The 23682-nt window shown below is 43.6% G+C and overlaps 1 protein-coding gene across 3 annotated transcripts in view; it reads left to right on the forward strand.

Moving 5' to 3' along the window:
* LOC137617185 (mitogen-activated protein kinase kinase kinase 7-like) overlaps positions 1-23682 on the forward strand; it is a 365910-nt gene that overhangs the window by 200389 nt on the left and 141839 nt on the right. For 2 of the 3 annotated variants that reach the window (XM_068347062.1, XM_068347061.1), the window contains one exon: positions 17147-17570. In XM_068347062.1, coding sequence (XP_068203163.1) covers positions 17147-17570 — 424 coding nt within the window. The remainder of the gene's footprint in view (positions 1-17146; positions 17571-23682) is intronic. The other variant, XM_068347063.1, reaches the window with a different exon arrangement.

Consider the following 23682-nt stretch of genomic DNA (forward strand, 5'->3'; position numbering starts at 1 on the left):
GACGCTTATGATCAAGGCCAAGACGATCATGCTTGCTAGCAAAGCGATCACGATGGCGTACAGGACGCTCACGATGGCGTACAGGATGTTCACGATGGCGTACAGGACGCTCATGATGGCGTACAGGACGCTTACGATGGAGTACAGGACGCTTACGATGGCGTACAGGACGCTTACGATGGCGTACAGGACGCTCATGATAGCATACAGGACGCTCACGATGGCATACAGGACGCTCACGATTGCGTACAGGACGCTCACGATGGCGTACAGGACGCTCACGATGGCGTACGGGACGCTCACGATGGCGTACAGGACGCTCACGATGACGTACAGGACGCTCACGATTGCGTACAGGACGCTCACAATGGCGTACAGGACGCTCACAATTGCGTACAGGATGCTCACGATCACGGCAAGGTGCTCATGATCATGATCTAAACGCTCTAGTTGATGATTGAGAAGATCCTCTTCTCGAGGACGACGAAAGCACTCACGTTCTCCATCTGCGCTGCGCGCTACATCTCTTAGATCTCCTGTTAATACTTCTCCTAACAGACCTTTGACCGGACAAGGACATCCCAAAGACCCACGCACTAAGAAGCCTCTCCCAAGACTAACTCCTGCTCCTTTCAAAGCCTGGGGTGTCTTTTGTAAGTGTTCACCTACGTGACACTCTCCTACGAGCTCTTCTGTACTACACCACTCGCCAACACAGCCAGCATATTGCCCCAACTCGGAGGCTTCCATCTCCTTCTCTGGCGAGTGTGCAAGTTAATACAGTGCTAAAGGAGCCTCTGAGGCCTCCTACTCGCTCACTATCTGTTGCTCGCGTAGTTATGTTTTCTGCGCTTGATTCACGCACTATTGCACGCAAATCACGTTTCTGCGCGTGATTCATGTGCTATCACTCGCAAATCGCACGCTGTCATGCGCTAGTCGCACACTGTTGCAAGTAAGTCACCTACTACAGCGTGTCACTCCGCTGCATGCTGACATCATCCAACCCCGTACAAGTAGCACTTTGGGCCTCCCTTGTAGATTGCCACCCACCCCTTCCAGCCACAGCCAATCGAGATCGTTCCTCCAGACCAACATCCAGTCTCCCTTCCACCTGAGCAGGAACAGTAGCAGATGTATTCATAGGTAAAAGTGCCTTTTCCCTAGTTTGCAATACAATTTCAAGTACTATAAAATTATCAAATGTTCTTACCTGCAAATATTGTTTTCTAATACACATTTGTTAATTATAGGTATTAGGTTGGTCAGGGCACCAGCCGCCCATTGAGAAACTACCACTAGAGAGGTATTGGATCTTTTTACTGGCCAGACAGTAATGCATTGGATCCCTCTCTCTGGTTACGGCTTATTTTTTCTTTGCCTACACTTACACAGAATAGTCTGGCCTATTCTTTACATATTCTCGCCTTTCCTTATACACCCAACAACGAGATACTAAACACTTCTTCACCCAAGGGGTTAATTACTGTACTGCAATTGTTCAGTGTACTTTACTCTTGGTAAGGGTAGAAGAGACTCTAGCTATGGTAAGCAGCTATTTTAGGAAGACACTCCAAAATTAAACCATTGTTCTCTAGTCTTGGGTAGTGCCATAGCCTCTGTACCATGGTCTTCCTCTGTCTTGCTTGAGGGTACACTCTGGCACACTATTCTATCTTATTATTTTTTTTTTTTCCTCTTGTTTTTTGAAATGGTGTGTTGGGCAGGCTTAATAGAAGGGTCATGGATGCCTGGTGGTTTACCAAGAGGTTGTCTTTTCCTTTTCTGATTCTTTTTCTTCTCAAAACCATCCTTACTGTCCTCCCTTCAGTTGAAGTGGCTATCCTAGAGGGTATTTAGCCTTGCATGGTGTATTGGCTCCTCCGTGTTGACCAGTTTTTCCGACTTTTTACTATAGTCTATGGGTTTCATCAATCACTTTATTTATAATTCTGTACATATTGTTTTTGTTATAATTCTTGTTAATCTAGTTTTTAAGTATGATGTGTCTTTTTTATTTCTATTAATTCTTATGCTGTCTGGAGACATTGAGCGAAATCCGGGACCAGTACGTCCTAGATTTCGTCAATGTCGTCTTCTGTATTGCAATATTCGTGGTCTTCATGCAAATATTCAAGATCTTACAGTTGCGTCCAGACAGTATGATATTCTTTTGTGCTCAGAAACTCTGGTTTCTAATATGAGGCACTCATCTGAGCTCCTTATAACAGGTTTTAAGAAGCCAATAATGTTGAAACGTGATGCCATCCCTAGGGCCAGGGGAATGGCTGGGTATAGTAGGACTGAGTACCCTGCTTCTCCTAAGACTTGCTATTAATGTGGATGTCATGAGATTCAGGTAATAAAAGTTTGTGGCAGGCATAGCAACTTTTATTTGTGTTCGATCTACCGGAATCCAGACATGGATGATTCTATCTTTGATTGTCTTCTTACCATTATGGCTAGGATACAAGAAGATGATAAAGGCTTCTTTTGTCTTTGTTGGTGATTTTAATGCTCACTATAGGGAGTGGTTAAGTTCTATCTCTCCTACCGATTGCCATGGCTTAAGAGCTTTAGACTTTGCCTCTGAATCAGGCTGTGAGCAAATCATAAATGAAGCTACCCACAGGTCTGGTAATTGCTTGGACCTCGTATACACTGACTCCCCTGGCGTTATAACTAGTAAGGTTGGTTCTCCAGTCGGGACATCTGATCATGCCTTGATTTCATTAGTAGAGAAGACTGAACAGCCTGTCCCTGATATATCATACTCTTGTAAAATTTATATGAAATCCCAAGCAGACTGGAATGGGATTTTGCTTGATCTTTTGTGCTTGAATTGGTCACAATTATATAGTAGTGTAGATCTTGTTGTCCCTTTGAATGAGAATATAGTCAACATAATTGATTGGCGCATCCCTTCTCGTGTGCTAAGGTACCGAGTGAAGGACAAACCGTGGTTCAGTGATGATTGTAGACGTGCTTATTTGGAGAAGCAGGAGGCCTATCATCTTTGGAAGGGTAGCAGTTCAGATTTGACCTGGAATAACTATACTCAGCTTCGAAATTTTGCTCAGAGAGTTTATGCCTCAACTGAAAAGGAGTACAATTTAACCATAAAAGAAACACTTTCTGGTACAACTCAGGAACATAAATGGTGGTCTACCCTTAAATCTGCACTCTTTGGTGTAGATGCAACAGTTCCTCCTTTACTAAACCAGATGGCTCAGTCACTCACTGTCCAAAGGCAACACTTTTGGCTGATGTTTTTGACAGTAAACAGAGTAATGAAAAACTATGTTTTCCTGAGGCTAAACTAACTAGTTTAGCTTTTCAATCTCGTGAAATTAAAGCTCTCTTGATGGACCTTGATGCTTATGGAGGTGTAGACCCAATTGGTATTTTTCCATTGTTTTTTTTTATAAAGACAGCAGATTTCTTAGCTCCAAAGTTATCTGTTATTTTGCGCAAGTTAGCAAGAAGAGGAGCTTTTAGCACTTGTTGGAGGATTGGTAATGTTGCTCCTCTATGTAAATATGTTTGTGGTAGCTCAAGTCCCACTGATTACCACCCAATTTCCATAACTCCCATATTATCTAAAGTTTTTGAGCGTCTTCTAGCAAAACTTCTTAATAGGTTTGCTGAAGGTAATCATCTATTCCCTAGTTTGCAATTTAGTTTTCGTAAAGGCCTTGGAGCATGTGATGCCCTCCTTATAATCTCCAATGCTGTACAGAAATCCCTTGATTGTGGTCAGGAAGTTCGTATGATTGGCCTTGATTTTAGTGCTGCCTTTGACCGTGTTAATCTTGAGGCCCTTATTTTCAAACTCAAACAGTTGGGAGTGGGTGGGTCGTTTCTTAGCATTATTATTGATTTTTTAAGTAATAGATCTCAAAGAGGTGTTGTTGATGGGCACCATAGTAGGTATAAGAATGTGATATCCGGTGTTCCACAGGGTATTGTTCTTGGCCCATTACTTTTCATACTATATACACATGAAATGTGGTTTTGCCTAGAAAACAATCTTGTTGCATATGTAGATGATGCTACTCTCTTTGCATCAATTCCATCCCCTGAATGTAGTTCTGGGGTTGGTGAATCCCTTGATAGAGATTTAGCTAAAATTAGTGCATGGTGCAAATTATGGGGTATGAAGTTGAATCCTAACAAAACTCAAAGTATGATTGTAAGTAGGTCAAGGACGGTGGCTCCTCAACATCCGGATCTCAGTATTGATAATGTTTCTTTAAATTTGTATGACACTTTTAAAATTTTAGGTGTGATTCTCGACAGCAAATTTACTTTTGAGAAACACATTAGGTCTGTGTCTTCTTCAATTGCACAAAAAATTGGCCTATTGAGAAAGTCTTAAGATTTTCGGTAACCATTCTATTCTGAAGAAGTGTTTTAATTCTTTCATTCTACCCTGTTTTGAGTATTGTTCTCCTGTCTGGTCTTCAGCTGCTGATTCTCATCTTAATTTTTTGGACAGAAACTTACAGTCTATTAAATTTCTTATTCCTGATCTAGATATTAATCTTTGGCACTGTCGTTCAATTACAGTGAACCCTCGTTTATCGCGGTAGATAGGTTCCAGACCTGGCCGCGATAGGTGAAAATCCGCGAAGTAGTGACACCATATTTACCTATTTATTTAACATGTATATTCAGACTTTTAAAACCTTCTCTTGTACGTAGTACTGTTACAAACTACCCTTTAATGTACAGAACACTTAATGCATGTACTACAGTAATAATGATAATAATAATAACAATAATAATTTTATTAACAACAACAACAATAATAATAATAATAACAATAATAATAATACAGCTTTACGTACGCTATTTTACGCTTTTGTTGTAGGATGTGTCTATCTCTCTCTCTCTCTCTCTCTCTCTCTCTCTCTCTCTCTCTCTCTCTCTCTCTCTCTCTCTCTCTCTCTCTCTCTCTCTCTCTCTCTTTCTCTCGTACGCTTATTCGAAATGTGATTTTTTGCAACAAAGAATATTATTGGATGCAGTACTACGTACGTATACATACAAAAGATTCATGGAAAAGAAGCACATCCATTACATTTGTAGTACACTAGTAGCCATCAGCAGCCTTACACCATTCTAATATGGTATGAATGCATCTGATTTGCGTTTCATGTTCGATTTAATTTTACTACGTACTGTTTACAGTACTGAATTATCGTATGATCACATTCTCTTTTCGTGTTTTATTTCTTTCTGTGCTTAATTATATGTCATATGTAATGCAATGAACAATCAGTAAGAGCAGATATTACTAATTACAGTATTAATGGAATTACAGGTAACGAAATATCGTATTTGGGGTCTTCAGATATCGTGGTATTTTCGAAATTTCCGGAAAATCCGCGATATGTATATACATATGGGTTATGAAAAAATTCCGTGAAGTGGTGAATCCGCGATGGTTGAACCACGAAGTAGCGAGGGTTCACTGTAGTTCATTATGCATGTTGCATAAGATTTTTCATAACTCTGACCATCCTTTACATTCAGATCTCCCTGGACAATTCTATCCTGTTCGTAATACTAGGCAGGCAGTTAATTCTAATAGCCAGGCCTTCTCCATCATGAGGCTCAATACTACGCAGTATTGTAGAAGTTTTATTCCAGCTGTTACCAAGTTGTGGAATTATCTTCCTAATCGGGTAGTTGAATCAGTAGAACTTCAAAAGTTCAAAGTTGGAGCAAATGTTTTTATGTTGACCAGGCTGACATGAGTCTCTTTATAGTTTATATATGACATATCTGTTTTTGACATTGTTAGTAGTTTATATCTCTTTTGACATTGTTACTGTTTTAGAATGATTTATTGTTAAATTATTCTCATAATTTATTTATTTCCTTATTTTCTTTCCTCACTGGGCTATTTTTCCCTATTGGAGTCTTTGGGCTCATAGCATCTTGCTTTTCAAACTAGGGTTGTAGCTTGGCTAATAATAATGATAATAATAATCCTTTGGATTCATTTTTTAGAAAAAAAAATTTCCCGGGAAAAAACTTAGGACTGTCATTGATTTGGGTTAGATGTTCCTATTCTATAATTCAGTCAAGGAAAAGTGTAATAAAGAAGCTGTGGGAAACAAACCTTAAGGCAAATTTAATAAAGCACATTAAATAAAAGCATTTAATAAGAGAAATTTTACAGATAATTATGGCGACAATAATTTGTTGGATGATTTTTATGGGTTCAATGAAACCAAAACTTTTTGAGAGTAACACTTCTAGTACTATGCAAAGAATCTGGGGATTCAAATTTATTCTGGTCTTTGAAAATCCAGAAGAAAGATTTCTTAGTAAAATGAACAGGCATATAATCAACATATAAAGGAATCTGTTTTTACTGGAATTAGGCTGCCACTAAATAAACCGCTTGGACTGGTTATCCTTAAAAATGTATACTAACTGAACTTGGTATTGTAGTGTCTCAACTGTGTGGCTCCTCTAGTGAAGTACAGTACTTCATTGTAAATACTTAACTAGAGGAAGTAAATCTGCCGAGTATATATGATAAGGTGCTTGCCATGGATCCACATATTAATTGTTTCATGCTCTTTGATCAGTACAACTCCCAAGGATTTCTGATATTTTCTTCTTACTAAGATTTATGTAGATCTTGGAGATTTAGTGATGATGGTACTTGGAACTATATACTAAGGGAGATGCTGGTCAGTAGGTCATCAATATTATGTCTGTTATTCCACTTTGAACATAGACAATGGATAGTGTGAAACAACTGTCACTACAAATATGTTCCCTAGGAATCTTTTACAGTTCTGACCCTTTCTTTCCCAATAATGAAAACTGTACAGTGATGGGCTTTCTTAAGCGATGTTATTTGGATTGCAGGATTGATTAAAATTGTTTTCATATCATAAGACTGTCCTTTATACCACTTCTATACTGCACTTTAATTGTTTTGAGTACACTGTACCACCTTGGCTAGAATAAATTTCTTTTTGATTTTCCTCCAAAATAACTTAATCTGGGAAGCTTTTATCTAAACCTGAAAGCTTAGAACATTATAGCCTGATTGCAGTAACTCTCACAAATCCAATTCCAAGATAAGATTAGATCTTTGGAATTGTATTTGATACCTATCTTTAGTTGGAAAGCACATGTATCTTATAACAATTCTTAATGTAATGATGCTCCAAACCTAATGATAAAATTGTCTAATACAATATGGGTTGTAAAGAGATCAACTTTACTAATGATCTTTAAAGCATTAGTCTTATCGAGAATAGGTTATGGTAGTCCAGTATATGGATCAGGATCTGAAGCTACTTTTGATGTTTTTAGATCCAATACACACTTAAGATCTAAGAATTTGTAGTGGAGCCTTTAGATCTTTCACAAATATCTCTTATTATGTGAAAACAGTGAACCACCTTTGTCCTTACATCAAGATTTTGTAACGATGTGAAGTGCATTGAAAATCCTATTCATAAATTCTCCAACAAAGAAACTCTTCAACCACAGCGATATACTGTTTTTAAATATTTAACTTAGCCGGTGAATATATAATAGCTGCAACTCTGTTGCTCGACAGACTCATACAATAAAAACTCGCCAGCGATCGCTATACAGGTTGCGGGTGTGCCCACCAGCGCCAACTGTCGGCCAGATACCACTCTCGATGTAAACAAAGACTCAATTTCTTCTCTGTCGACGTGTCGACAAGACGTACTTTTACTCGCTGTAGAACCTGGAGTTTTTCCCATCATATTTGGTGAAGTACTTTAATTTGGTTTGAGCTTTCGCAGTGCAGGTGTTTTATCTTCATCTTAAATCTTGAACTCGTTTTTGGATAGATTTAATTTTTTGATGACAAAGAGAGTATGGACTTTCTTTGACTTTTAAATGGCCGACCCTTCCCTTAGACGGAAGTGTGTTTAGGCTTTTAGCAATTTATAATAAACATAAAAATAAATTTTAATGATTTGTTTATATGCGACCTTCCTGAGAGTAGGCGGTCCTAACTTGGAAACTGAAGTTAAACAACGTTGAGCCCTTTCAATCGTAAATAGCTTTTAAAGAGCTAATGATTTAAAACTTTTTAAATGAATATTTTTTAATAGATATTTTATGAAAGATTTTCTTTGAATAGTCTTCGTACTGTTTCAAAGATGAACTAACGTTTAGTTTATTTATGCTACGCAGTTTGCGCTCTATCGTTACGATAGAGAGAGAGAGTATCACGGTTTCACTTTGCAGAAAGAGTAAATCGATTCTGACGTTTTGTTCATTCTTCTTTCAAAGCTTAAATGTTTTAAATTATATTTTAAAGGAACTTTTTAATTGAAAAACCTTTCAGTTTTTTTTCCTTTGGTCAAATAACATGTTTTTTTGACGAAACGTAAGTGGGCTCTTCTCTTAGGTGCGTAATCAAGAGAGAGAGAGAGAGATAGAGACGGAGGGAGAGAGAGGGGAGAAAACGTTCCGTTCAAGCGGGTAACGTTGTTCTCGAGTTACTCTCGTCCCTAGTCTCTGTACGGGGAGAAAGGATAAAACGTTTTTAGTTTTTTATTCTCGTCCCCAGGCTGTGTACGGTGAGAGATTGAAAACGTAGTTTTGAATGAACTAGTGTTTAGTCTCTTCCCCATCCACTGAAATTTTTATCTTAAAATATGTTTACTGTTTTTTGCTGGTATTAATGTGCTTGCATTATACGACTGATTTCGCTATTACTACCTTTTGATGAGGTTAGAATTGCGTGCTTCAGGTAGAAATCAGTAAAAGTTTCGATTTCAGTGAATTAAGTGCTAAACAGAAAATCGTAGTGATAAAGTGATATTGCGCAAAGTGTTATCAGTGTTGCGACCGAGGTTTCGTCTGTTCGTGCCTGTCGTTCGCCTAGTCCGGGACCTCTTGCAAGCTCCCAAGCCCAGGGGAGAAGTAATGTCGTACGACTTATGGGTTCGGGAGGCCTTGATCAGCGAACAGACGTTCCCTCTATGGTATTGAGTGTATCTTACCAAGATCACCCCTACCATAAGGCGAGAGAGACGTTTTTCTCCTCGTCATCCGAAGGCTTTTCGCTTAAGAAACCTGAAACACGGTTTCGAGGCCCTTAAACGAAAGTCAGTCCTTTCAGGACAGGTCCAGCGTCCTGGTTGTAGCCATTAGGACAGCTCTGACCCTATGCAGTCATCGGAAGACTGCTCGCCACCTAACAAAAGCGTAACACAGACTCCGAGAGTCTTTTTGTTGGCAAGGTTTTGCGGTCACAGACGTTACCCTCGTCTCTTACCGCAACCTTTTCCGTTGATCCTAAATGGGTTGTACGGCAAGACATGCAGAATAAGCTTGCCTCCCTTAGGGAAGACTATTCTGCCGATTAGTCCGTTGAGCCTAGCCGTTTATCTCATCGAGATCCTGGCTTTCAGCCAACCTAACGTTCCTTTGTGCGTCCTGTTGACGTTGGCGTAGCTAAGTCACGTCAGTCAGGTTGTTTAGAACCACACTCGATGCGGTCTCGTGTGGATTTTCAGCCACATTTGGACGTTAGGCCACTTGCTGATGCTCCTGTTGACGTTCAGGACGTTCGCTAACAATCGGAGTTGACTTGTTTTGACGCTGTGCGTCAACCTCCGCATTCTAGAGTTGTTTTGACTGCTCAGTCTAGGCGGTCAAAGCAGTCTCGAGTGGACGCTGTGCGTCCTCACGCACCTGTTGTTGTTGACAGTTCACAGACTGTCAAGCAGTTACATGACGTTGCGTCCTGGTCTCTCGCACCTGTTGTTGTTGACAGTTCACAGACTGTCAAGCAGTTACATGACGTTGCGTCCTGGTCCGCTACTAATGCACCAGTGCGTGTGGACTCTGCTTGTGAAGCATTGCCACCACGGTAGGTCTCTCCCTTGCTTAAGACTCGGCTATTATCGGACAAGGTTCCTTTAGATGAGGAAGTTGCTGTTCCCCCTCCTACTGATATTCCCTTGAGGACTCTGTCAGACGGAGAGGAGCCTAAAGCTGCTTAGCCCTCTATGGACTTTAAATAAATCATGCTGATTTTTAAGGATCTTTGTCCGGATCTTTTTGTAACTGCTGCTCCTCGTTCGCCTAAACGTCAGAGCTTACACTAGGCCTAGCTACTTCGAAGCCGTTGTTTTATAAGCTAGTGCTCTCTCGCTCTCCTAGAGAGCTTTACGTTTGCTAGGCGACTGGTTTATCACCAGGAGGAGTTTGGGGGATACAGCCTTTGCTTTCCCTTCTTTTAAACTGGCTTATAGAGCGAGAGTCTGATATGACACGAGAGAAGTTCTCGGCTTGGGAGTTCCTGCCTCTGCCCAGATAGACTTCTCAAATCTCGTAGACTCTCCCTGGCGCCTGGCCAGGAGACGCTCCAAGATTTTACAGGTCAACTTCACAGCTGTTTTCGAGCCTTTGAAGTTTTGCTGTACAATTATGTCATGCATAAACAAGGCTTTCAGGGATGGCTCCTATGATCTGACAGCCACGTTCTCTGCAGGGACAAGTCCCTCAGGGATGGCTCCATGATTTGGCAGCCATGTTCACTGCAGGAGTACGTAAGAGGCAAGTGCGCTCAATGTATTCATTGTCAAGACAAACTTCACGATGAAGTCTACCAGGCTGTCTTGACAGCATTTATGGAAGGCGACTGTATGGTCTCTCTCGACCTTCAGGAGGCATACTTCCACATTCCTATACACCCGGATTCCCAACCGTTTCTGAGGTTTGTTTACAGGAATGTGGGGTACCAGTTTCGAGCTATCAGAGATCAGAGCCTCCCTGTACTTGGACGACTGGCTTCTCAGAGCCTCTTCCAGTCATCGCTGTCTGAAGGATCTCAATTGGACTCTAGATCTGACCAAGGAATTGGGACTCCTAGTCAATTTGGAAAAGTCACAGCTGGTCCCATCTCAAACTATTCTGTATTTAGGGATGGAGATTCACAGTCAAGTTTTTGGGATTTTCCGTCGGCCCCCAGAATAGATCAAGCCCTGCTCTCCATCCAGAAGATGCTGAAGAAAGAACGCTGCTCAGTCAGGCTGTGGATGAGTCTGGTAGGGACGCTGTCATCCCTGGAGCAATTTGTCTCGCTAGGAAGGCTACACCTCCGTCCTCTTCAATTCCATCTGGCTTTTCACTGGAAAAAGGACAAGACGCTAGAGGCGGTCTCGATCCCGATTTCCGAAAAGATAAAGTCTTGTCTGACTTGGTGGAAGGCCAATATCAGCCTACGAGAGGGTCTTCCCCTGGCAGTTCAGATACCCAACCACGTTCTCTTCTCGGACGCATCGGACTTGGGCTGGGGCGCGACGCTGGACGGTCGGGAATGCTCAGGTCTGTGGAACTCGAGTCAGAGGAGCATGCGTATCAACAGCAAGGAGCTTTTGGCGGTTCATCTGGCCTTGATAAGCTTCGAGAATCTCCTTCGAGGCAAGGTGGTGGAGGTAAACTCGGACAACACCACGGCCTTGGCGTACATTTCCAAACAGGGAGGTACCCACTCACTGACTTTGTACGAGATCGCAAGGGACCTGCTCATCTGGTCAAAAGATCGAGGCATCTCCCTAGTAACGAGGTTCATCCAGGGCGACTTGAACGTCCTAGCAGATTGTCTCAGTCGGAAAGGTCAAGTAATTCCAACCGAATGGACCCTCCACAAGGATGTGTGCAAGAGACTTTGGACGACTTGGGGTCAACCCACCATAGATCTCTTTGCAACCTCGCTGACCAAGAGGCTTCCAATCTATTGCTCTCCAGTCCCGGACCCAGCAGCAATACATATAGATGCCTTCCTCCTAGATTGGTCACATCTAGATCTTTACGCATTCCCACCATTCAAGATTGTCAACAAGGTACTGCAGAAATTCGCCTCTCACGAAGGGACAAGGTTGACGTTAGTTGCTCCCCTCTGGCCCGCGAGAGAATGGTTCACCGAGGTACTTCGATGGCTAGTAGACGTTCCCAGAAGTCTTCCTCTAAGAGTAGACCTTCTACGTCAACCACACGTAAAGAAGGTACACCAAAGCCTCCACGCTCTTCGTCTGACTGCCTTCAGACTATCGAAAGACTCTCGAGAGCTAGAGGCTTTTCGAAGGAGGCAGCCAGTGCGATTGCTAGAGCAAGGAGAGCGTCTACCATTAGAGTCTACCAATCGAAGTGGGAAGTCTTCCGAGACTGGTGCAAGTCAGTTTCCGTATCCTCGACCAGTACCTCTGTAGCCCAAATAGCTGATTTTCTCTTATACCTGAGAAAAGTACGATCCCTTTCAGCTCCTACTATCAAGGGCTACAGAAGCATGTTGGCCTCGGTCTTCCGGCATAGAGGCTTAGATCTTTCCAACAATAAAGATCTGCAAGACCTCCTTAAGTCTTTCGAGACCTCTAAGGAGCGTCGTTTGGCTACTCCTGGGTGGAATTTAGACGTGGTCCTAAGATTCCTCATGTCAGACAGGTTTGAGCCTTTACAGTCAGCCTCCCTGAAAGATCTCACTCTTAAGACTCTTTTCCTGGTATGCTTAGCCTCGGCTAAAAGAGTCAGTGAGCTTCATGCCTTCAGCAAGAACATCGGGTTTTCGTCAGAAAAAGCTACTTGTTCTCTGCAACTTGGTTTCCTAGCCAAAAATGAGCTACCTTCTCGTCCTTGGCCTAAATCTTTCGATATTCCTAGCTTATCGGAGATCGTAGGCAATGAACTAGAAAGAGTCTTATACCCTGTTAGAGCTCTTAAGTTCTACTTAGCTCGTACTAAACCTTTACGAGGCCAATCTGAAACGTTATGGTGTTCGGTTAAGAAACCATCCTTGCCTAGGTCAAAGAATGCTTTGTCATATTTTATCAGATTGTTAATACGAGAAGCTCATTCACACTTGAGTGAGGAAGACCGATCTTTGCTTAAGGTTAAGACGCACGAGGTTAGAGCTGTAGCAACTTCCGTGGCCTTTAAGCAAAATAGATCTCTGCAAAGTATCATGGACGCAACCTATTGGAGAAGCAAGTCAGTGTTCGCGTCATTTTACTTGAAAGATGTCCAGTCTCTTTACGAGAACTGCTACACACTGGGACCATTCGTAGCAGCGAGTGCAGTAGTGGGTGAGGGCTCAACCACTACAATTCCCTAATTCCATACCCTTTTAATCTGTCTCTTGAAATGTTTTAATGTTGTTTTTATGGGTTGTCCGGAAGGCTAAGAAGCCTTTCGCATCCTGGTTGATTTGGCGGGTGGTCAAAGTCATTTCTTGAGAGCGCCCAGATTAGGGGTTTGATGAGGTCCTGTTGTATGGGTTGCAGCCCTTGATACTTCAGCTCCTGGGGTTCTGTCAGCATCCTAAGAGGATTGCTGGGCTCCGTAAGGAAGACGTACTTACAAGGCAGAGTAATCGTCTAAGTCGACTTCCTTACCAGGTACCTATTTATTTTGTTTTTGTTATATTGATAACTGCCAAAATGAAATAAAAAACTCTTAGCTTATACGATGTAAACATATTTAACTCTGGTCTCTACCCACCTCCTTGGGTGTGAATCAGCTATTATATATTCACCGGCTAAGTTAAATATTTAAAAATGATATTTTAATTATAAAATAAATTTTTGAATATACTTACCCGGTGAATATATAAATTAAACGACCCTCCCTTCCTCCCCAATAGAGACGCAGTGGGATGAGAAGAAATTGAGTCTTTGTTTACATCGAGAGTGGTATCTGGCCGACAGTTGGCGCTGGTGGGCACACCCGCAACCTGTATAGCGATCGCTGGCGAGTTTTTATTGTATGTGTCTGTCAAGCAACAGAGTTGCAGCTATTATATATTCACCGGGTAAATATATTCAAAAATTTATTTTATAATTAAAATATCATATTTATAAATATTCATGAACCACCATTCCCCATAAAAGTAAATAGTGTACTACAATCTACAAACATTAGAATAAACCTTATTCAACCATCTCTCTTTTCTCCACCTTGAATCTCAAAGAAAACAAAAATATGCTCTCATTTTTTAGTTTATCAAAAAATGTAGCTATAGTCTGAGTCGCCATAAGTAACATGCCTTGGAACATATAGTATGCAAAGGAAAGGACCTCATTACGTTATTTGTTCTGAAGGCTGTAAATCTTCAATGGGTGCTGGCTGTGCTGCAGTATCCTTAGACAAAATATGTCAGCCTTTATTACCTAATGAAGTATCAGTATTTATATCTGAGCTATTCACAGTTTTATTATCAATTGTCATTATTAAAATAATTGAAAATAGGGTGAATCTTAAGTTTGTTTTTTATACCGATTCAAGAAGGGGTATAGGAGACCTGAATGGTTACATCCATAACAACTAAATGGTATTATAAATTAAAGAGCTCCGTGGCATACAATTGCCCATGGGTGATTATTGAAATATGTTGGATTTATGCCCATGTTGGGTTTATTAGTAATGGAAAAGTGGATGCTACTACTAAATCAGCAATGGATTTATCTCAAAAGGACATTAAACTACCTTTTAAAGATTATGTAACCATCATGAAGCATTTTGTAGTTGCAAAATGGCAAATGATCTGGAAAAATGAATCTGATACTAATAAATTAAAACAAGTAAAACCAATAATTTTTCCATGGGAATCATCAGGACAGAAGGATAAAAGTACAGAAGAAATTTTAGCAAAGTCTAGTTTTGGTCATATGAAATTGACACATGGTTTTTTTTCATGTGCACACATCATGAAGCAGTTCCCAGGTGCAGTGAGTGTAATACTATTTCGAACATACCCAGGTGCAGTGAGTGTAATACTATTTCGAACATACAACCTAGTTTTGGTGACTAAATATGTTAAAAGAGAAATATATTTGTTTTCGCAAGAAACGTTTGTCAGACATTTTATCGGATTCGAAGACTTTCTCTGTTTTTAAGATTTTAAACTCTGCTTAATCCCTCGACAAGCTGGGAGGCACAAAGAGAAGAAAAGTGCCCCCCCTTTTTTTTTTCCCTTGTTTATGTCGGCTACCTCCCCACAATTGGGGTAAATGCCTTGGTAGGTAGATAGAAGCATAAGTTTTATAGAAGATTTAGATTTCTGTTGGTCACAGATTTTTATCTCATATTTACTATACAGTATGTTCCTTTTTGTATTTATTAGTTTTAATATAATTAATATTTTTCCCTTCCTGAATTTAATCAGGCCAGCTTTGTAAGAGTTGAGCTTGACTCAAAGGGCTGGTAAATCTCTCTTTTTTTTTTTTTTTTTTTTTTTTTTTTTTTTTTTTTTTTTTTTTTTTTTTTTTTTTTTTTTTTTTTTTTTTTTTTTTTTTTTTTTTTTTTTAGTGGTAAACCATTATGAAGCTATGAAGTGTAGACATTACACTACACTATGCAAGCCTAACCAAGGAGACAGCTCTGGTACAATTACAATGACAGTATTATCCTTAATACGTATACCTGCCCATGTTACAACACTGGGTGGTGGCCTTCAGTGCTGGTGCCCATTGTTATAATTTTCCTAAGGTGATTTAAGTTTTGGATAGGTTAGGATTTTTTTCTTTTTCCTTTTTTTTTCCTCATTAAGGGCAGGATGTGTGTTATGCTTGTCCTACCTTGTCTTAGCCTGGGCTCTGTTATATCACTGTGGGGTTCATAGGTGAAGGGTACATGGCTTGTTTATCCTGTACTGGTTTCCTTCATTTCCCTCACCCAATAATTTTTTATGCCCCTTCATATTTCATATTCCCCTTACCTCCTGACATCTACAACACATCCTGACGGAAGTGTAAAGGTTAGTGCTCTCATACTCGAGAGGGTGATCTATGCCAGGAAAACGGTAGATCTATATAGAGTGGGAATTCTCTCAATTGTGAGAGAACCTTCAATATATTTGTTGAGAGACCCGTCCATTTATTTGTTGATACTGTACTACTAATTTTGTACAAGCAGCAAATGTCCAATGCTCAGGTGCAAAACTTCAACAGTTACGATAAAATTGTCAGTTGTTGAATGGAAATATACTTCCACGGGAAGAGTCTTGTCTCTTGCCATAATTTTAAAGGGCCTTACCCTATTGGATATAAAGACAGAACTCAAATGCTAAGTTTATTGTTTCTCAGTGCAATACAATATATAAAAATAATAACTTCATAAAGTTTAAACTTAACTGTAATAAAGATGTACTTTTTTCATTTGGAAATTTATTGTTGTAGAAGACTACATTAAAGAATATGATGGTAGTGTATACTGTACATTTTTCTCATTTTTAACGAAGTGTTTATTTCATTTGAATTGTGGATTTTATATGACTTTAAAGTTTGTTAACAATGAAAGCAAGTAATTCCCTTTGGCTTTATTGTAAATTTCTAACAAAACTTTTTCATGGTTTATTTTGTCATTGTTTAGATGACTTATTGACAATTTTGCTCATGGATAATGCATGTTAGCTTTGGGTGATGTTAGGGAGAGAGATGTATGTAGTACGTACACTGACCTTTCATATTTCTTTAAATCGCTTATTTTACATGTGCTGAAAGTAAAATCATCAGCAGACTAAAGATTGTCTTAAGTCTTCTTTCTAAGCAAATACAGTGTCTTTCATTGAAGGGATTACCCTAACCAATTGTCACATATTTTATTCCTGTGGTCATGAAATAGCTTTGCTATTTACACATACTGCCCTTCATTTAATTAATTTTACATCTATGGGTTAAGTTAGTAATTTAATTTATGCTCATTGTAAGGGCTGAATAATCAAACTGCAAATAGGTAATCCTTATTCACTGTTTGTTAATGAATAATGTAAGGGGAAAAGACATGACTCTTAAGTCTGAAAACCAAAGCAGCTGGTTACTTCTATTTGGAAACAATGAGAGAGGGAAATTAAAAAAAACAATATATCAACTCTGACTGCTTCATACTGAGTAGTGTATCTAAAATCATAGGTTTGTATTGTTAAAAAATGAAGGATTCCTGTATATGAATGTGTATCAATATCTTACAGAAATGTATTGCTGATGAAATACAGATTCAATTAAGAAATTTTATGAGGACTTGGTGTTCCTTTCTTCATTACTTTATATCTTCCATTATTTCCATATCTTATTGCCTTCCATGATGCATTAAGCATAAGAGACCAATAATATTTTCATAAATATTCTAGGTACCCCAAGCATCAGGAATCTCTTCTAGTGAAAGAACATATCCAATTCTTGAGGTGGGCAGTAGTTCTCCCCAACTTCCCCCACCTGCTATCAGCCCCAACGTTTCAGGGACAGTTGTTGTCGGTGGAGAGAACTTCCCCTCACCATATAGCTCCGGCCATAGTGAAGAAATGGAACCGTTATTCATTAAAATTCCCAACGACGCGCTTCCCAACAGAACAGACATAACTATAGCGCCTTCATTGCTAAATCATGGACGTACGTTATCCATCTTTCAGCCTCCTATTGGAAGTACTGTGCCAATTAGTCCACCACCACCTGTTAAAATGCGGCTGACTCCGCCAGATCGTCAGACCAACTTACGCAGAAGGTCAGCTGAAGTTTCCCCTCAGACTACTTCGTATAGAGAAGGCAGCCATCATGGTGAGTACTATTTTGTTTACCTGTACTAACAAAAGTATCCTGAAAAGGGGTTATTCTTACAGTGCTGAAGGTTAGCTGTACTGTAATTTCAAGTGAATGAATGGTTTGTAGTTCGATCACAATTTTGAATAGGGGTTCTAACTCAGTTGCTAGAAATAATTATCTAATCTTATCAACTGCTGACTACCAGAAGTAGGAATTTAAATTCCGTACTCTGTTAGAATGTTCAGTACTTAGATAGTAGTTGTAGCATTACAGTTGGACTAGAGTTGCAAACTCTGCTGCTTGAAATACTATAGTGATTTAAACCCTTTGTTTACTGTAATAGAAATTTATTGTTGTTAGAGTTTAGAATGGAGCTTTAAATGCTGTTGTGAGAAATAATCATTTGGATTTGTTTTGCTTTTTGTCGATATAGAAGCTTGCTGTGTTCTGAATAGATATTAAAGCTATCCTGTACTGACTTCCTTGCGCTCTTTCCTCTTAAAAATGTTTAAGTCTCCTTCCTGGAGTTTGGTAGTTAATACACTTTATATAAGTACAGGATGTCTCAAGTAGCTTTGTGAAGGTTTACAGCCTCCAAAAAAATTTTTATTACCTCTATAAAGTAATTTAACCAGACCATCAAGTTACAACTCCTAGACTCATGGGACTGGTCTAAAGGATTTGCTCATTAAATTTAAAATAGAAAAATTAGTCATGCATATGGTAATTAGAGACAGCTAAGTAGGAAGAAACAATTGGGATTTAAAATGCAGAAAGCATTGAAGTAGGAGGCTACAAGGCAATGCAAAAAACTCGGTTATTTCTTATGTGAAGTTGGTCTGATAAGGAAGTTGGTTGTGCTTGTCATGATGTGTCTCATTTGGGGGTAGTGCCATCAGTGCACCTCGCATGAACCTTTGGCATGGAATTTTGGAAATTCAGATTATCGTATTTTTGGCTTGGAGGACATCTACATTTCATGTTTCAAATGGGTTTTTTTAAGAAAATAATTTGTTTTTTTGTTAAAAACTCCTTTTTATATATTTGCCCATGCTCGTCAGTTCCTGTCGGTAACCCTTTTCTGACCTGTTTCCTATTTATTTACGTTTTCATAGAAATATCCAGTGAAAGCTCTTTATAATTTAGTATGCCTTATATTTCTACCATTTCCTCTGATTTTTTGAGGAATGAATAGTCCATTTTCCTAATACTGTATTTGGTACCCATATTCGTAAATAAATGTTTGACATGTGTCTCTCTGAGGTATGTCCTATTTAATTCTTTGTCTGCCTGTTTATATACAGTTTTCTCCGTAACCGAAATACAAACCACGCTATTTACATAGGGTTTCCTTTCGGCGTAGCTGAAATGACGAGCCATTAAAGTTTTAGCGAGGGTTTAACTACCCCCGCGCTAGTTAGCACGGGGGTAGGCTACCCCTCCCCCCTCCACACACCGGTGAGCTGCCTCACTTCACTTTCGGCTCGGACGATGTACAGAAGTTCTGTCCCGTCCTCGCTTATTGACAGCCTTAATTTGTTTGCTTTTTCTTCCAGTGTGTGTTTGTTGAAGTTGGCCTCTACCTTTGCTTTCCACCATGCGGAAATGCCCTGGTCTTCCCGATCGCCCCTGTGGAACTTTTGTCGGCGATCGAGACAGACCCTCACACCCTTTGCCCACAGTGTCGAGGTCAACGGTGTAGTAGTGGTAATTTGTGTATGGAATGTCGGGAGTGGCCTACCTCCCAGTGGGAGAAGTTTGCGCGGCGGCGTAAGAAGAGTTTCTAAGAGAGACCTTTCTTCCCCCAGGGGAAGGAAGGCTCCAAGGACTCTTCTTCCGATGCCCGAACCTCCTTCGAAGCTACCACTCGTTCAGTCTCTCGTGAGAGGCCGCCGAGTGGTAGCGTAGGCCCTTCTTCGTTCCCAAACTCGGTGTGTGGGAGAGGGCGTTGCCTCCCATAGCGAGGCAGTTCCACCTCCTCCTCCGGGGGAGGATTTTATTGACTTTGTAGATTACGATCAAACAGTGTCTATTGATGATCTTTTCCTGCTTTGGGCTTCCTTGGGGCTTAAGGGCTTTCCCTCCAAGGAAGCCCTGTTTGATCTGATCCAGTTAGGGGCAGCTGTCCAACAATCGCCAGTAATACCAGAGGTAGATCCTTTGGCTATTGACGACGTTGTTGTGACAGAGGCGTCTGACGGGTCGGGTCAAACCCCTGTTGATACTGTTGCTGTTGCTGCTGAAGGCCCAGGGTCACCCTCCGAACATCCTTCAAGGAGGAAGCTGGGTCCTATGGTCTCTTCTGCAAGTGTTGCTTCCCCTCAGGGGAGTGCGCTAACAGAGACTCCTCTTCGGAGGACCGACGATGCTGACACCCTGCCATGTGGTCGTCTTCGCCGTAAGGCTCGCCCTCCTCTTCGTCGCCGTGGCCTTCCTTCTCCTTACAAGGGAACCAAGAGACGCCTCCTCTTCGGGTCGTCATCCTCGTCGTCTCCTGTGAAGGATTCTTCTCGTCGGGAGCAGACCGTAACAGCAGCTCCTCTGACCTTTCTGCTGATCGTTCGCGATCTCCTGTGCCTGCCAGATCTCCCTTGCCTACGCAAGCACCGGACCCTTCGGGGCAGAAGGACCTCTCCCACAATGTGGGTGAGGCCCTTCCGCGCCAGGTTACACCTCTGCACCCTTCTGAAGTGCGCAAGCGCCACCGCTCAACTGATCGCCAACGCCCGCCTGCTCGTCAGCGCTCTCCTGCTTGCCAGCGCTCTCCTGCTCGCCAGCGCCCTCCTGCTCGCCAGCGCCCTCCTGCTGTAGAGTCTCCTGACTCTCCTCCCCAGCACTCTCCTGATCGCCAGCGGTCATCTGCTCTCCAGCGCTCTCCTGCTCATCAACACCCTGCGCGCAAGCGCTCTACGGCAGATGAGTCGTCAGACTCTTCTTGCCAGCGCTCTCCTGACCGTCAGCACTCTCCTGATCGTCAGCGCTCTCCTGATCGTCAGCGCTCTCCTGATCGCCAGCGCTCTCCTGATCGCCAACGCTCCCCTGTTCGCCAGCGCTCTCCTGCTCGTCAGCGCTCTCCTGCTCGCCAGCTTTCACCTGCTTGCCAGCGCTCCCCTGCTCAGCGATCGCCTGCGCTCCCGCGCACTTCAGTCCCTGCTGTGCGCCCTGCGCATCAACAGTCTCCTGAGCGCAGTCCACCTCCAGTGCATCAGCGCACTATGGCACGCCCAGTTCCTGATATGCGCCAATGCTCGCCCACGCGCCCACGATCTTCAGATCTAGGCGCTGGCAAGGACATTGTTCCCTTGCCTCGTCAGCGTTCCCCTACGCGACGACCACTGCCTGCACTCCAGTCTCCAGCGCGCACTAAAGTGCATATGCGCCCGCGCGCCCACGAACCAGATCCTGAGCCCGCCCACGAGACTTCACCTTCGAGACCTTCAGCCCCGGCGCGCCATCCTACGCGTCAGCGATCTCCTACGCGCCAGCATTCTCCTGCGCGATTCTTCGCCTGCTCGCGAGCGCTCACTAACGCGCCCACGCTTATGGTCGCCACAGGGCTCCGACTCGTCCACGCGCCAACTCTCCTGTACGCGGTCGGTCGCCCACGCGTTCCACGCGTCATCGATCGCCAACGCGCCGTCGCTCGCCAACGCGTTGTCGTTCGCCAGCACACCGTCACTCACCAACGCGACATCGCTCGCCAACGCGCTTGATCTCGCCTAGGCCACATCGTTCGCCTACGCACCATCACTCTCCTGATCGCCAGCTATCACCCAGGCGCTCCCACTCTCCTGTGCTTTCACGCACAGCCTCGCCTACGCGCCCACGCGCCAAGTCGCCAGCGGGCCCTCGTCTCCACGCGCCTGTGCGCCAACGATCGCCCGCGCGATCCAGCACCCACGCGCGACCCCGGGGTTCTGCCATCGCGCGAGTGCCAGCGCGAACCAGCGATTCTTCCATCGCGCGATCGCCAGCGCGAACCAGCGATCCTTCCATCGCGCGATCGCCAGCGCGAACCAGCGATCCTTCCATTGCGCGATCGCCAGCGAGAACCAGCGATCCGTCCATCGCGCGAGCATCAGCGCGACCCCCAGCGCGATTCCCGCCGGGTTTCGCAGCACGCCCAACCTTGCGAGGCACCAGGGCCGCATACTGCCAGGTCATCCTCGTGATGGCCATCACGGAAGCGCCGAGCACGCGTCCAGGAACAAGAAGAGTCTTCAGAGAGGTCCGGACAACTTTCTTCTTCCCTTTCTTCTTTTCAGACAGGACCTGTAGTATCCACTCCGAAGGATCAGCCGATCCCCTTCCCTCCAGCGGGGATCGCTGACGCTGCGTCAGTCAGCCGCCAGCCTTGGTTCGGTTCCCTTATGAAAGCGGTGGTGCAGGCTATGAAGCAAGCCCTCGCTGATCTGGGACTGAAACCAAAGGCTCCCTCGCCCCCGCTGAAGAGAAGGAGAGGAGTGGATTTCGCGGTGACTTCTCCCCGGGTTAAGCTGGCTCCCAAGAGGTCCGTCGGGAAGGCCCCTTGCCCTTCGCAGACGATTTCTCCTTCTCCTGTGGACGAACCTTTCCCGTCCTCGGGAGAATCCAGCAAGGTGAGACACTCTCCCACGGCACCAATGGGAGGAACCCCACCTCAAGGAAGAGAAACGTCTCACGCAGGAAGTACCTTCCAGACCACTTTGCTGGAGTCCTGTATCCCTCCCAGGAGGGAGCCCAAGGACTCCAAGACGTTACCCAAATCATCGTCAAGGTTTCGTCCCGAGCCAGCCCTTCCCCGAGAGAACGTCCGCGTTTCTCCCCATGAAGAGCCAATGGGGACAGGAGACTTAGCTGCCAGTCCACAAGGAGGAGAGCAGCAAGAATCGGAGCACGCCTTCTGGCAGGTCCTTGGACTAGTGAGGCAACTCGATAGTTTCAAGGATCCCGAGACCGCCCCTCGCGAAGGCAAGGATCAAGGATACGGTCCTGGACCAAGTTTATGGCATTCAGAAGCCCCCAAGACCAGTGCATCCCTTCCCTGGTCCCAAGGGATGAAGAGTGCCAGGGACAAGGTCGAGAGTCAGCTTTCCGAGCTTGCCTCCTCCAGCCGTTCTTCTGCCGGGAACAAGCTCCTCCCACCTCCTCGCGTACAGCAGAGGAGGTATTTCGAGATCACGGAGGAGCCTTGTTTAACTCTTCCCCTCCACCACTCCGTGGAAGAGCTCACCAGGGGTCTCTCTGTAGAGAAACTCAACGCCCGGCAGGTGACATTCACAGCGTCGGAGGTCCTGAGCCAGGAGAAGGTCGGGAAGTGTGTCATGCAGGCCACTTCATGGCTGGATATCTGGCTAGGATCTCTGGGCATCCTATTGCGCTCTGAGGACTTGTCCAAGGAGAGCAATAGGAAGGCCCTTGAGACCTTTCTCCTCTCGGGAACGTGCTCTATCGAGTTTTTAGCTCACCAGGTTACTAACCTGTGGGCTAACTTGATTCTCAAGCGCCGTGACACGTTGACCAAGAGGTTCCACCCGAAGGTCCCCGCGATGGATGTCAGCAAGCTCAGACACTCCTCCATCATTGGAGGAAGCCTGTTCGAGCCCAAGGACGTAGAACGGACAGCTGAGAGGTGGAGGAAGACGAGTCAAGATTCGCTCCTCCAGAAGGCCCTTACATCCCGGCCCTACAAGCTTCCAGCTCCTCAACAACAACAGCAGCCTCGCAGGACACCGAAGCAGGCTCCGGCAGCTAAGACCAAGGTGTCTAGACTGCAGCCCTTTCCTGTCAAAGACAAGAAAGGCACAAAGTCCTCCAGGGGAGGCAAAAATCCTAGAAGGAGAGGCCGAGGCCGCAAGCGCTAGGATTGGCAATCCCCCTGCGTGTCCACCTGTTGGGGGATGCCTACAAAGTTGCGTGCTCAGGTGGCAGCAACTTGGGGCCGATTCCTGGACGACCTCTGTGGTCGGACAAGGATATCGCGTCCCGTTCATTTCATCTCTACCTCCCCTGACAGCGAATCCAGTGTCGTTGAGCTCCTATGCCACGGGATCGGCAAAGGGGCTAGCCCTTCGGGCAGAAGTCGAGACCATGCTCAAGAAGGATGCTCTCCAGGAGGTCGTGGACGGCTCCCCAGGCTTCTTCAGTT

The sequence above is a fragment of the Palaemon carinicauda genome, chromosome 23 (genome assembly GCF_036898095.1).
Source record: "Palaemon carinicauda isolate YSFRI2023 chromosome 23, ASM3689809v2, whole genome shotgun sequence".
NCBI lineage: Eukaryota > Metazoa > Arthropoda > Malacostraca > Decapoda > Palaemonidae > Palaemon > Palaemon carinicauda.